The sequence below is a fragment of the Engystomops pustulosus genome, chromosome 5, assembly GCF_040894005.1.
Source record: "Engystomops pustulosus chromosome 5, aEngPut4.maternal, whole genome shotgun sequence".
In the NCBI taxonomy this organism is placed as follows: domain Eukaryota; kingdom Metazoa; phylum Chordata; class Amphibia; order Anura; family Leptodactylidae; genus Engystomops; species Engystomops pustulosus.
Window position 1 is genome coordinate 106,944,732 of NC_092415.1, and position 15,566 is coordinate 106,960,297.

Here is a 15,566-nt window from a genome sequence, read left to right on the forward strand (position 1 = left end):
TAACATCCACATGTGGTGTGTCTTTGTACAGATTGCAAAAGATTGCACACACAAATTTGTTGTGTTTTCTCCTTTTATGATTTGTGAAATTCTGCGAAAAAAAAAACAGAAAATCTCATTTAAAAAAATAATGAAGCCATACTTGATATATGGGAAATGGTTAGTAAGTCACTAATTTGGGTGGTAAAACTATAAGGGGAAGAAGAGAATTGTGGGCCTCTCTCTAGTTGCCTCAGTCTTCATAATATAAACAAATGAAGCAATGGTATCACAATTCCCTAAAATGCTCAAAAGAGTCCAAGTTTTGGCAATCCAGAACAGACAGCCTCTCCATATCATGTGAGGTATCTCCTGGTGTACCAGATAGTGTCCTTAAAACAGTTCATAAGGCATCAGGTACTGAATAGCTCCCAGAGTGTGTGATCCTTTAAACAAACCATAAAGTGGGTTATAGTGTTCCTGAAGTCCTGGTCCATGGCATCTAAGAATCGCTGAAATAAAGAACTCCCAAAACAGGTGCATGGGCGTTTTCACCGTCAAGGACAGCCACAACCAAAAGCAATCCAAAGCAAGGTTGGGATGTCAGGGATGCCTTTCACCCCTTCAGTGACTCCTTATACATGATGGTCTGCTTGACTTTGTCCATTTTGCCCCAGACTGGTATTATCTGGGCTCACCTTTGCTGTGTATTATAGCAATTTGTTATGCAAAACAACCACTTTCCTCTCCAAAGAGAGTCGCTTGTATCATAGTATATAAGGCTGGAAAAAGACACAAGTCCATCAAGTCCAACCTTTAAGAATTAAATAAATGTTATATCCCCATAACCCGTGATATTTTTTCTCTCCAGAAAGGCATCCAGGCCTCTTTTGAACCCTTGTGGCCCCATAGACGAGTCAGTTTTTGTAACTTTGCCAGGTGTTCTTCACAAGACTTAAGGGTTGCACCTTCTTTTCCGAACCAAACCCCCAGAACCAAAGTTCTGCTGGGTGATGGAGAGGGGGCAGCGGAAGCATGAGTTCTCTCTCTTTGCAGCTGTCTTTTGACCCTGTAGCTTGTCCAAACTTCAGTTCAGTTCCCGAACGCTGGTCCGCGCAAAAGAAGGTTGTGTGGTCCATTTACATACTGTTATATCTGTTACTTATACTGTTAGATCTGTTTCCCATATAGTTAGATCAGTGGACATTGATCTAGCAGTCGTGTGAATTGTGTAAATATATACTCTATTTTAGGTTTAAGTAGGTTTTATAAAATGAGGTGTCTAGCAGTAATTTTATATGTAAATTTATATTTTATATTTTATGTATTGGTATTTTGTATTTTATGTAGCTGTTTTTTACTGAATGTGACACATTTTCTCCTTTTCAGGATAATAAATTATTATTATTATTAACATAACTACAGGCAGGCCCCGGGTTACATACAATATATGTTCTCTAGGTTTGTTCTTAAGTTGAATTTGAAGTCAAAAATGTATAATTTAGGATTGTAGATCCAGACAAGAATTTTTTTTGCCCCTGTAACAATTGGAGTTTCAAAATGTTTTGCTGTAGTGGAACCAATGATTATCAATAAAGCTTCATTACAGACACCTTACAGCAGTCTGGGACTATAGTAAAGCATCCAGAGAGCTTTACCAGAGGTAACTGTGGGCAGATGGGTCTGTCCTTAACTAAAGGTCATCTGTGAATTGGGTGTTCTTAAGTAGGGGACCACCTGTACTCTAAGGCATGCTGGAGCTGTAGATACTGGTAGAAGAGGCAGTGTGAGAGATCAAACTCTACTTGTAGTTGCTCAAAGTTTGTTGTGACAGAGCTGTTCTATTGTGTGAGCGGAGGCCTTCCCCTTGAGAGGACAAAAGATTTCATACGAATACCTGACTTTTTTCTCTGACACCAGCCCTTCACATTCTTCTATTGGGCTGTGAGAAAATACAGCTATGGGTTTGGAACTGCCAAACCCCCTTGGTCCTTATCTCTTTGCAGTGTAACCAGTCTTATACTCGCACCCTTTTTCTTCCATATCACTGAGTGAAATGGGTTCTGTAATATGCTTAAAAACGCCCACGGGCACTGAGTGGGAAATTGTGTAAAATATACAGGAATTGTGGCAAGGGCACCATTTGAAGTAAGGTTATCTCTTCCAATAACTGATATGATGAGTTTGCACCATGCATCTACCTTTAGAGGAGGCCCTATTTTATTAGTGAAACAAGTTTAGGCTTATGAAATCCCCTACCCGAGCAGATGCTCAGATTCCATGGTATTTAAAGGTGGACACTATCTGAACGAAGTACAAAATCTCACCTGGAAGGAAAGGGTCCAGTGACTTGAGAACAGACTTATTCCAGTTTATGGAAAACCCAGAATGCTGGTTAAATTGTGCAAGAAGGTCCATGAGCTGGGGCATAGAGTAATGAGTGTCCCTCTGAAATAGGGCACCTTTCTCTTCATCCTCGACAATTATTTTTAGCAGTTCTGATAATAGAAGCTCAGGGTACTTTTTAAACATTTCCCTTGGGAAACCATTGACTCTTGAAGCTTTCTAATTTGGTGTCTTAACTATCTGCTCCAACTACTCCAGAGTGATTAGTTTGTCTAACTTTAACCTCTGCTCCACTTAGGAAGCAACACTGAGTTAGTCTTACTAATTTCTTTGTGAAATTGATTGTCAATCAAAGGAGTGGTTCTGCAGGTGGGGGCGGTCCCCTACTTTAGAACACACGACTTGTGGCATCCACTGGACTGTTGCAGAAATTGGTGGTGTTAAATGCCGCCACACAAAGCAGACGGGGTTAAACCGTATGGAGTACTGTATATCCAAATTGACAAAGCCTCCTGTTCGATCCCTAAAAGTGTGCTTGGTTTGCGCTGTACCTCTACAACAAAGTCAGGAAAAAGCAAGATTTTGCACCCCAATATTCAGAACTTCCTTGTTGCGGGCCTTGCAATTATATCCCTGTCCTTAAAGTGAAAGATTAGCTCTGGTCTGGGGAAGTTTCTGGGGAACAGGGTCTTGCAGGTACGCAATGCTTTCTTTCCGCTACGAATAACAGATAGTCAATTTTAACTATGAGCTTGTGTTCATGCTGTGTCCAGAATTACAATGCATACAGGGTATCTGATGTATAATGTTTATTATTTGGTAATGTTTATTAGCATCATCATTTTGCATTCTAGAAAAAACATACAATTTGCGTATAAATTATTTGTATGAATTTGATGTCATCACGAAAATTGAGTTCACTTGTCTGTGTATTTTTTTTTCTGCAGCAAACTCAGAAGACTAAAGACATCATGGAAGATTTAGAGTTGGCTATACTGAAAACCTGTCAATGCATTACAGAACTGAAACGAGAAGTAAGTTTGGGATTTATCTGTAGGTTTTTTTTTAACATTTTTCCACTTGTAGATGTATGCTTCATGACTGCCATACAGCAGACAAAGCTGCAGAAGAAACTTGGCAAAATGCCTGCACCCCCTGAACATAGAAAATGGTAAAGGATCGACGCTGTACATATTTATAACATATTCTAGTAAAGATATACAAATTATAATTTTTTATTTAATAATTTGAAAAATATTAATGGGAAAAATTCACATTTTAAAATTTTCTACTAGTTCTATAAATATAAATTATTATGATATATAAAGCGTTTTGAAAGCTATCGTCATTTAAGAAATTGCAGAATAGAACTGCAAAAATTGACCAGGACATTCAGGCACAATGATCCGCGATCATGAAGGGGTTTAGGGCACCACATTTTAATCTTGCTGTAGATCCTACTTGCTAAAGACTTACCTGTGTTCTAAGGCACCCAGAAGGTGCTATAAAATCAGAATACTCTTGATGCTCATAGTAAATCCATAGTATTTTCGTAATGTGATTTTTTTTTTTTCCCACTAACTTCTGAACAAACTTTCCATAATGTAGTTCAAGAATATTTCTTATATCTTATTCCAAGAATGGCCTTCACAATAAATTGAAATTCACTCTCCTGAATTCACAGAAGATCACAAAGATGTCAGATTACATAGAAACTACCGTATATCCAGAGAGGAGGGTGAAACAGTCACAGCAGCTAGGTTTTCGCTCACTATTTCAAAGTTAATGTTGGGGAAACTGTTCTAGAATGAAGATCACAAATCACTAGGTACACCTACTGTAGCTTAGGTATGTGTTAAGTAAATATGCCTGTAAGTTACAATTCAGATGTGAGATGATGTGTTTATTCTTTTCCTGCTCTTTCAAATACATTTCAATTTATTTATTTATTTATTTTTTTTAACTACAGGGTGATGTCTGTATGGCATGACAGCATTTTACTGCATTAAGACTCAACTTTTTATTTTTACAAAGTGTGTCATCTTTAACCCTCTCATCTCTCACAACTAAAGTACTTATTTCTACGTTAGGATAGCAAGACAGTGCTATTGTAATACAATCTCATTACTTATAACTTTTCAATGGGTCTACAAAGCCGCCAGTTTGTAGCTTTATCTTAAGCAATATGATTTTCAAACAGAAACTGTACACTCACCGGCCACTTTATTAGGTACACCTGTCCAACTGCTCGTTAACACTTAATTTCTAATCAGCCAATCACATGGCGGCAACTCAGTGCATTTAGGCATGTAGACATGGTCAATACAATCTCCTGCAGTTCAAACTGAGCATCAGTATGGGGAACAAAGGTGATTTGAGTGCCTTTGAACGTGGCATGGTTGTTGGTGCCAGAAGCTGCTGATCTCCTGGGATTTTCACGCACAACCATCTCTAGGGTTTACAGAGAGTGGTCCGAAAAAGAAAAAACATCCAGTGAGCGGCAGTTCTGTGGGCGGAAATGCCTTGTTGATGCCAGAGGTCAGAGGAGAATGGGCAGACTGGTTCGAGCTGATAGAAAGGCAACAGTGACTCAAATCGCCACCCGTTACAACCAAGGTAGGCAGAAGAGCATCTCTAAACACACAGTACGTCGAACTTTGAGGCAGATGGGCTACAGTAGCAGAAGACCACACCGGGTACCACTCCTTTCAGCTAAGAACAGGAAACTGAGGCTACAATTTGCACAAGCTCATCGAAATTGGACAGTAGAAGATTGGAAAAACGTTGCCTGGTCTGATGAGTCTCGATTTCTGCTGCAACATTCGGATGGTAGGGTCAGAATTTGGCATCAACAACATGAAAGCTTGGATCCATCCTGCCTTGTATCAACGGTTTAGGCTGGTGGTGGTGTCATGGTGTGGGGAATATTTTCTTGGCACTCTTTGGGCCCCATGGTACCAATTGAGCATTGTTGCAACGGCACAGCCTACCTGAGTTTCGTTGCTGACCATGTCCATCCCTTTATGACCACTATGTACCCAACATTTGATGGCTACTTTCAGCAGGATAATGCGCCATGTCATAAAGCTGGAATAATCTCAGACTGGTTTCTTGAACATGACAATGAGTTCACTGTACTCAAATGGCCTCCACAGTCACCAGATCTCAGAGCATCTTTGGGATGTGGTGGAACGGGAGATTCGCATCATGGATGTGCAGCCGACAAATCTGCGGCAACTGTGTCATGCCATTATGTCAATATGGACCAAAATCTCTGAGGAATGCTTCCAGCACCTTGTTGAATCTATGCCACGAAGAATTGAGGCAGTTCTGAAGGCAAAAGGGGGTCCAACCCGTTACTACAAAGGATTTATATTTTTTTACCATAAAAAAATGATACACCAAAATATATTGCTTGCCATTTTCTTTCTAAAGATATAGATTTCTTCAATTTTGAACCTACTTGTCAGAAATCTTCCTCAGCAGCAGAGAAGTGAACAGTGTTTTACCTAGAAATCAGTAGTGAGTAGTTATATAAAGTGTAGTTTGTGCTGTGTGAGGATTGTGTGTTCACATCTTTCCTAAAACCATGGGGCAGTATTAGAGTCAACAGTATGATCTCGCTTTGTGTGCAGAGAGAGACAATGTTATGCAGGATCACATACTGTAAGGGTAAGATTGGTAAGTGATCAGAGAAGACCCTCTGCCACTCCTATTCTTCTACATCCACATAACTGTACAGACACAATGATATCCTGTTAGCTACAGACAGAGAGAGCTTTGTGTGACATCCCTCTCCCCCCTCCCTTCAGCACTAAAAATCCATAGATTTTCTTGTTTACACAATCTACAGTCTGCCTGAAATAATCAGCACAGAGTGTGGAGATAACTGCTGTGACAGGCTGGATTGAGGAAGATAGGAAAGTAACTGAAGGTAATATAGGTAATCAAAGTAAGGCTTTTTTTTTTTTTTTACCTTTTGGGGTGCATTAAAGTGGTATTCTCACAAAGACAACTTTCATAGATCTACTGAGGATAACAAAATAACACACTCTCTAATTCATTGTTATTAACAAAAAAAACAGCATTTCAGATATCATTCCAACCTGCCTCTTTCAACCTTGGTGTACACAATTTTGGTTACCCCTAGACCCTACCCTGTATCTTCTGACTTTAGGTCGGCAGCCATCTTGCCCGACGCTTTATCTCTCTTCTTCTGCTACCTGCAGGGACCCCCACCCTTGTGTTCCACGGTAAGCTCTCACACACAGACACTGACTTCCTGCCAGCATGTACACATCGTTAGGAGTGTATAGCTACAAGCTACTGGCAGATAAGTTATCTATCCAGGGCACAGTGAGTGAGGTATATAGTAGAGTTGGCAGTATGTAATGGCTGTAATAGCAGAGGGAAAGTCATGTGTAATATGCATATCATGGATCTCATCCTCTCTCATATCTCTCTGTGTCAGATACTATTAGACTGATCAGAAACTAAATGAAAGTGTATATAAACCTTGTACCCTATGTAGGGGTTCAACTCAAATGGCAGCCTTTAGAGAAGTAACAGGCCGCAGTCTTTCAGGTGAACAAAATCCGTTGTCTTTATTTTGGACATGAAAATAACAGGAAAAAGGGCTTGCTCCAGCCGGCAAAACAAAACGCTTAGTAAATATCATAAATCTCTGTCCATGTCATTAAAGGGGTATTCTTGTCTGGGCACTCACATTCAGTTTCACTAATCTGCCATATATAAACATTTCTTCAATTGGATGTTATTAAAGAAAAATGTTCCTGTGTGAAGATAATTTCTCATAAATGTAGTGATTTGGTCCCTTAGAAACCAGATGGCTTCCTCGGATACGACCACGTCACACTCTGGCAGCAGTGGGCAGACTTACGCTATAGAGTCCTGCCTGACCTCTTGGACATGCAGTTACTCCCGGACATTTGATATACAAAAACTGTGTCTTTGTGCAATCACTCCAGCAGAGGTGGCCGTATCCGAGGAAGCTATCTCATTTCTAAGGGACAAAATCACTACATTTATGAGAAATTATCTTCACACAAGAACATTTTTTTTAATAACATCTAATTGAAGAAATGTTTATATATGGCATATTTATCAAACTGAATGTGAATGCCCAGACGAGAATACCCCTTTAAGCAAAGTACACATTAACAGGCACAGTACTGTACTTCACTTCCTACTGGATTAGTAGCATCTTTTCAGTCCTCAGACTTCCCCACACAGAAAGGCCCAGCTCTGGTTCTGACATCTACTCTGTTCCACTGAGCTACACACAAAGGCAGGGAACCACATCCACCTTCACCCGACACAGATGGCTTTACCTAGGGCTGTAAGCCCTGTCCTGGGAGCAGCAATCCCACCCAGCACTGTGACTGCTCCAGAAAACCTCTCGGATCAGCTGCTTTGCAGCTGTACTAAAATAACAAAAGTGTGTCAGTTGCGAAATGCCGCTGACACCAGCAATACTGTTTTTTACTTCACCAAGGCCAGTCAGGTACCTACCATCTACCACTACACCTGATAATCTATACAATTTTTTCTAGTTCTCTGTGGTGACTCTGTGGTTAGTCTTTATTGTGTAAACCTTACTAGGGGATTGCAATTTGAGAATTTTTTTTTTCCTGGGCAAACCCCTCCCACTTATCTTCGGCGCGCAGCTCCTTGTAGCTGTGCATCCTTATCTGCTAAGCCGGAGTTCTGCGCATTCGCAATAGCTGCGGCTTCGGAGCAGTGACTGTGCCGCCGCATGCCCGCGTACTGCTCAAGCGCAGAACTCCGGATTCGTGGATGAGGCGCCAAAGATGTGCAGGTAGGAGGATCAAATAGGCTACTGGGGCGTGAAGTAGCTGCGCCGTGTAGCCTCAGCTCCGGCTACGCCAAGTAGCCTCTTAAGAAAATTAGCATATTAGCCCAATAAATGTTTGCAAAAGATATAGGGAACATGAGGATTAGCCCTTAAAAGGGCTATCCTCGCGTACAATAGAGGCAACTTCCCTGCGATCTACCGTAATGGGTAGATCTGTGGTGGTAGGTTTCCTTTAATTCTATGGCATTAGACATTGGTTTGGTAAGCTTAAATCTGTTTCACTGACCACTGTTCATATGCAGAGTTCTGTGCAGATTTTCTGCCAGGTCTTTGGAGCTTCATCTATGATTCTTTATACTTGCTGGTAAACACAACATTTTAGAACTTCTTAGAACCCCTTAGCGCTACGCAGCTTTACGGCGCTGGGTCCTGCGATTAGCGTTCAGCGCCGTAGGGCTAAGGCGTGAAGACTGGCGCTGGCGCTGTGCCCCGAAGCCAGGCTGGCATCAGAGGTCGCGGGATGTCAATGGTAATCTACTGCTGACATCCCCGGGTAACACCCGTGGTCAGAGAAGGCTCCGATCGCTGTCGTTTAACCAGGTAAAACTTTGTGAGGTCTCCGCCCATCCCCCCCCCCCTCCCGAAAACGGCGCCAGGGGGGTTCATACAAGAATGATACTGTTGCTAAGTACAACATGTCCCGCAAAAAAGCAAGCCATCAACCAGCTCTGTAGCCAAAAAAGTAAAAATGTTGTCCACTTGGAAGACGGCGATGCAAAAATGATAGATTTTTCCCCACATTAGGGTGTAATTTGGCAAATTTAGTAAAACATAAGAAAAAATATTCAAGTCTGGTATCCCCATAATTGTATCAACCCATAGAATAAAGATAATATTATTAGGCTATATGGTGAAGGTAAAAAAAAAAAATCCAGTACAGAATTGATGCTTTTCTACTCGTGACCTCAAAAAAAAAGTTCCTAAATTTACAACAATGGGGATTACCAACCCCAGAATGGTAACACTGGAAAAAAACATCTCGTCCCGCAAAATAAATGCTGTCACATGGCCCCAATAACGAAAAAGCAAACATTTTATAGACTGCAAAATGGACCAAAGAGGAAACTAAAATCCTGGCAGCTGCAGGTCCCTCCTTCCCTTCTGGGCCTCGCCATGCGCCCATTTGGGGGTCTCTATAATCGGGTGAAATTGCATAACAAATTGTATGGTGGGTTTTCTCTTTTTATCTTTTGGAAATGTGTAAATTTTAGGACTAAATGAACGTACAACCGACAAAATTTAACCATTCTAAATTTCACCTCCATTTTGATGTAATTACTATGAAGATCTCAAGGGGTTGACAATCTTCCTAAAAGCTGTTTCTGATAGTTTATGGGGTGCAGATTTGAAAATGGGTTAGTTTATATTAGGGGTTTTAATGCTAAATATGTAAATTTCATTCAAAACTGTATTTATTCCCAAAATAGTAAATTCTGAAAATACAGAAATTCTATTTGTAAGCCACGTGACATAAATATAAATTATCCAGACATTTCAAAAATTATGAAAATGTAAAGTAGACATGGGAAATGTTATTCAGCAACTTATTTAGGTGGTAAATCTATCTGCCTGAAAACGCGATGATTTCGAATTTATAAAACTGCTTATTTTTCAAACAAATTCATTTTTTTTTTTTTTTTTTGTAAATAAACGCAAAACTTATCAGTTAAAATTTACCACTAAAATGAAGTGCAACATGTGGAGAAAACTTAGAATCACTTTGATAAGTAAGAGTTCAAAAGTTATAACCATATAAAGAGACGTATGTCAGAATCCAAAAAATGCGACTAAGCCTTAAGCTTCAAAATGGTGTCCTTAACTGGTCCACGACCGTGGCGGTCGGATCCCGCTGCATGGAGAGGGCTCACAAGCCGGTAACACCGGCGATCAGTGCTAGCACCGATCGCGGGTGTTATCACAGCGATCGCTGCCGGCAGTCTCAAAAAGATGGCGGCGCCCTCTTGCCTAGGATCGTTGCTCCCCGTGATGTCATCGGGGAGCGGCGATCTATCTCCATGGTAGCCTCGGTTCTTCCAAAGACCCGAGGCTATTTTGTTTTAACCCCTTCATTACAATGTGCTTATATCACATTGTAATGAATGAGGAAGAAAATCCCCATATACTGCCATACTGCAGTATGGCAGTATAGGATAGGATCGATCAGACAACCTAGGGTTACCCTAGGGACAGGGGCGTAACTAGGAGAGGCTGGGCCCCATAGCAGATTTCTGCATGGGGCCTCCCTTCCCCTTAAAATATATATATAGATAAAGATATATAGATATATATAGAGATAGATAGATGGATAGATTGATATAGATAGATATATATAGATAGATAGATATATAGATATATATATATATGGCAGGCACTTTTTTGCTCAAAACAGTGAGTACTCGTTGTGCTCACCGTGCCGAGCCCTGGCGTATAGAAGCTTATGGGGGAAGTATATCCGGCAGCAAATCTGCGGCCAGATATACGTCCCCCATATGTTCTTGGGAAGGTACCCCTATACAGATATGTTTATACAATTACACACATTTATACACTGATATATACACACCTTTTATATACACACATAAAGTTCTACTCTCGTATACTCGCACCCTTATACATACAAGCATTCACTTATACACACATTTATGCACTCATATACATTTATACACTAATACACAGAGTATATACAAACTCATACATATATATATATACACACACAAATACAGTATACACTGACCATATATACACATGCTGCATATACATACAGAATATACACATACATTCAGTATATACAGCATACATACTTAACACATACAAAAACACACATCATATATATATGCTAATATAAATACATGCATGTAAAAATACAGTATTTGCTTCAATGCATTTATACACAGTATATACATGTATACATAGTAGATGCATATATACACATATACATAGGATTTACACACATATATATACGGAATATGCATAAACAGTGTATATGTGTATATGTATATATGTATATATATATATATATATATAATATATATATGTGTGTGTGTGTGTATACATATATATATATATATATATATATATGTGTATACACAGTATATACACATACACTGTATATACATATGTACACAGTATATGCATATAAATACATATATACATACAGATAAATACATCTGTATATACTTACCTTTTAGGAAGTTTGGGGGCTGTATGGGTGTTCAGGCAGGTGTTCAGGTGGGTGTCCAGATGCATTGAGATGGCGGGGGGGGGCGCGAGCGGGGGGGGCGCGAGCAGGGGAAGGGGGGGGGCAGAGAATGAGCAGGCAGGTCAGGGAGATGAGGGGGGCGGGTCAGAGAGGTGGCTGGGGGGCGGGTCAAGGATATGAGCAGGCAGGGATCCCGGAAAGAGGTGGGCGGGCTCAGGAGACGTGTAGATGCACAGAGAGGGAGGGGCCCGGGGGCACGATCCGGCACTGCAGCCCCGGACCACTTACCCCAGGCCGTGGCAAAGCACTGCAGGGAGCGTGCATCCCCGGGCCCCTGAACCTCACGGGCCCCGTAGCAACCGCTATGGCTGCTACGGCGGTAGTTACGCCACTGCCTAGGGAGTGTGAAAAATGGTAAAAATAAAAATAAAAAAGTTTTGAATTTTTTGGCTTTTTTATTATAATTTTTTTTAAAATCTCACCTCTTTCCCTAGAACTGACATAAATATGAATAAACAGTAAAAATCATAAACACATTAGGTATCGACGCGTCCGAAAATGCCCGATCTATCAAAATATATTAACGGTTTTTCCTGTAACGGAAAATGGCACCCAAAAATATAAAAAAAAAAATCTATAAAAAGTGATCAAAAGGTCATACAGTCCTAAAAATATCATTGAAAATACTATCAAATGTCCCAAAAAATGACACCACCCATAGCTCCGTACAACAAAGTATTAAAAAGTTATTAGTGCCAGAAGATGGCAAAATAAAAAAAAAAACATTTTGTACAGGAGGTTTTAATTTTGGTAAATGTATGAAAACATTATAAAATCTACACAAATTTGGTATCCCCGTTTTCGCATTGACCCAAAGAATAAAGTAGACATGCCATTTTGGATGTGCTGTGAAAGCCGTAATATCCAAGCCCACAAGAAAATGGCGCAAATATGTTTTTTTCACTGCATTTGGAATTTTTGAAGGTGGGGAGTGAAAAATGGAAATAAAAAAACAGGAAAGGGCCCGGTCTTTAACCGGTTAAGGGGTTAATGGAGATCAACAGCTCAGTTAGAAGCACATTAAAATGATCAAAACCCTTTGTTCAATGCAGTAGGCAATTAATTATAAATTTAACTTTAAACTTTGCATGAATAAACTGTTTGGCACAAATGACTGATAATGGAAAGAAACTATTTAATTTATGCTCACTCCTGTGGAGGGAATATTAAACTACTGTTCAGTCCTTGTAGCATTGTTACAGATTGAAAGCAATTTAGCTTTTTTGAAGGCCTGGATATTTTGATTTTTTAATTAAACATATTAATATTAGATAAGCTGTTTGATTACATTATGGGTATAATTCTGCACTGCTGTTGTCATATCAGATGTGACTTGTATCTAATTTGGTAACATCTCTAAACATCAGTATAGTAAGGGCTAACCTCATACTGATGGAACCTGGTGATTTGTGTATTATCTGATTACAAAGGAGAATGTTTTAGCTCCCATGTAAATAGAGTTACGCAGTATTATCTGCGGTAACATTTAACTGCTTATCGAATATGAATTAATAGGTTTCATCCTGTCAGTTTCATTCTACATTTAGATCCCTACATTTCAAGCAAATGCCTGTATAAACATGGTGAGCTTTGGGTGTATAGTAGATGACTTTCCTGCCTAGGGGCTGGTTAAAATAACATCTTTCTATTGCTTTATATAAAACAACAACTTGTCTGTTCACAGTAATATTCTGTAAGACTCTAATGAATACTACTTTGAATCTGGCATTTACCCATAAGAGAAAATAAAGGTTTTAGTAGAAATGGCAGAATGAGGACAATTAATAAGCCAAAGGGATGTATTGTGGTAAGAAATCTTCAACCATATTCCAAATACTTGAAGAAGAAACAAAGCTAAATATTAGCTGCCAAGAGAGCAATGTGGCTCTGTCTGCCCAGAATAGATCCCATTCTGCTATACACATATAATTTTGTGCCAACTCTGAACAGGAAACAAATGCCACTCATTACATGAACCACTCTGGAGATAAATATAGACCCATGTACCCAGGAAAGATAAATCTCTGTCCTGTCAGCACCCGGATATGTCTTTCACGCGTGCAGTCACATGGTTATTTATTTATATAAGCTTACACTTATAGAAGACTAAAGTGTGAAGTAAGGATTATTGTGCCCCCTAGTGTACTGGACCTCCTTGGACATAAATGCGTCACATGACCTAGCTGTGACTGTTCCCATGTCATTAAACCAAAATGGTGTCCGCAAATGTAAAGAAATAATTACTTGTCCACTGTTATGTACTGATATACTATGTGCAGTAAATGTGCATATTTCTATCTATTGGCAGTATGTATAAAGCTACAGATCTATAGTTGCAGTTGCATTCGCTCCACAATGATTGAGGGGGACAAAAACCACATTTCACACAAAAGACTTTAGTATTATTAAGGAAGATGGTAGATGTGCTTCTGAATAGAATGTACTATACATATGTACTAATATAAGTGTGTTTATTTTCAGCTCCACAATTCAGCTACAACATTGGCATCTGACTTGCTAAAATACCATGCAGATCACATTGTCCTAAAAGCATTGAAAATTGCTGGAGCAGAAGGAAACCTGGAAGCAGTGGCAGAGTATACATGCAAGTTATCAGAGCAAAAAGAACAACTTGTGGAAGTGAGTATCTGCTGTTGTATTAATTTCTTTCTATTTTATTTATGTGTCGCTAGTTGCTGGCATGTAAACCCAAATTGGTAAAGGAATACAAAAGAGCATCACATAAAACTATTCATATGCTATATATTCATTACTTGGATATTTCTTAGCACCCTTTACATCCCCTGCAAATGCTTTCACACATGTCTAAATTTTGTGAATATGTTTTCCGGATCAAAATGAAGGTTGAGTGCTGCATATTAATACTGACACAAGGCCGTCTAGTGTTTCTGAATGGTTCCCATAAAACCTCCTATATGGTGGTCATTAAAGGGAATATACCAATTTTAATATCGCTTCATCACAGGATGGATCAGGGAGATGGGGCATAACAATCAAATTTGGTACGACCCATTCAAGAAAAGCTTAGTTAGGATCAGAATTCAGGAATAATCCACAGCTGAAAAAAGGGCAGCTGTCAAAAGTATCTGACATAGACCTCTGACAGACCATAGAGTATGCAACAGGCCAGTTTTGGACGACTACTACTGAAAAATATATATATATATATATATATATATATATATATATATATATATATATATATATATATATATATTATAGTATTTTACAGTCTTCAATACAATAGGGAAAATTTAAATGACTTTGTTTCTCTCAACAACTTATCACAGGGCAGTTTTTTCTTCTAATTTGATTTAGAAATGACAGGTGATTGGTTTCCATGAGCAGCACGGACTGTTTCTGTTTAGATTTTGTGGAAGCATTACTTCTAAGTAAAACGTGAATCTCAGGGGACTTTTACAATACTGCACAGTAGAATAATTTTTTTATAGATTGCAAAAAACTTTAATTTCTAAACAAGTACTAGGTTCACTGGTTTGATACACAACAGTATCATAAATCCAAAGCAGTGTGAGACTTTACATGTTTTATGTAATGTTATTACCTGGTGTAGAACTGTAACATTGTCCTTTTATGTCTTGACGCTTGGAATGTACTATTAGTGTAAGATGATACTGTTTGCTTCAGACTGTTACCGATAACACTGAAGATGATATGGGTGAAACAATTCTGTCCTAAAGCTATATCCATTGTTTTCAATCTGCTTCGTCATACTGAATAACAAGATAAGTACATAGACATTTTTCATAACTAAGGAATTTGTTCTCTAACTTCTAGACTTGTCGACTGTTGAGACATGTTTCGGGCACAGAACCTTTGGAAATCACATGTATTCATGCAGAAGATACGTTTCAGGTGACTGGTCCACAGGTATGGAAAGCTATGAAATCCTGCTCCTCCTCTTTAACATGTATGGGGAACTAAAAAGGAAACAAATTGGCAATATAAGGTGACACAAGAATGTCTGCAAAGAAAATCCAATTAGGAATGCCCAAGAATTAAACATCTAAACTAAACATGTAAATTTGCATAAACATCTTGTTT

At 39.2% G+C, this 15,566-nt stretch overlaps 1 protein-coding gene across 2 annotated transcripts in view; it reads left to right on the forward strand.

The window, feature by feature from the left end:
- The window catches only part of CTNNAL1 (catenin alpha like 1), a 194,171-nt gene that overhangs the window by 121,691 nt on the left and 56,914 nt on the right, over positions 1-15,566 (forward strand). For both annotated transcript variants that reach the window (XM_072152805.1, XM_072152806.1), the window contains exons 8-10: positions 3,273-3,359; positions 13,962-14,120; positions 15,300-15,392. In XM_072152805.1, coding sequence (XP_072008906.1) covers positions 3,273-3,359; positions 13,962-14,120; positions 15,300-15,392 — 339 coding nt within the window. The remainder of the gene's footprint in view (positions 1-3,272; positions 3,360-13,961; positions 14,121-15,299; positions 15,393-15,566) is intronic.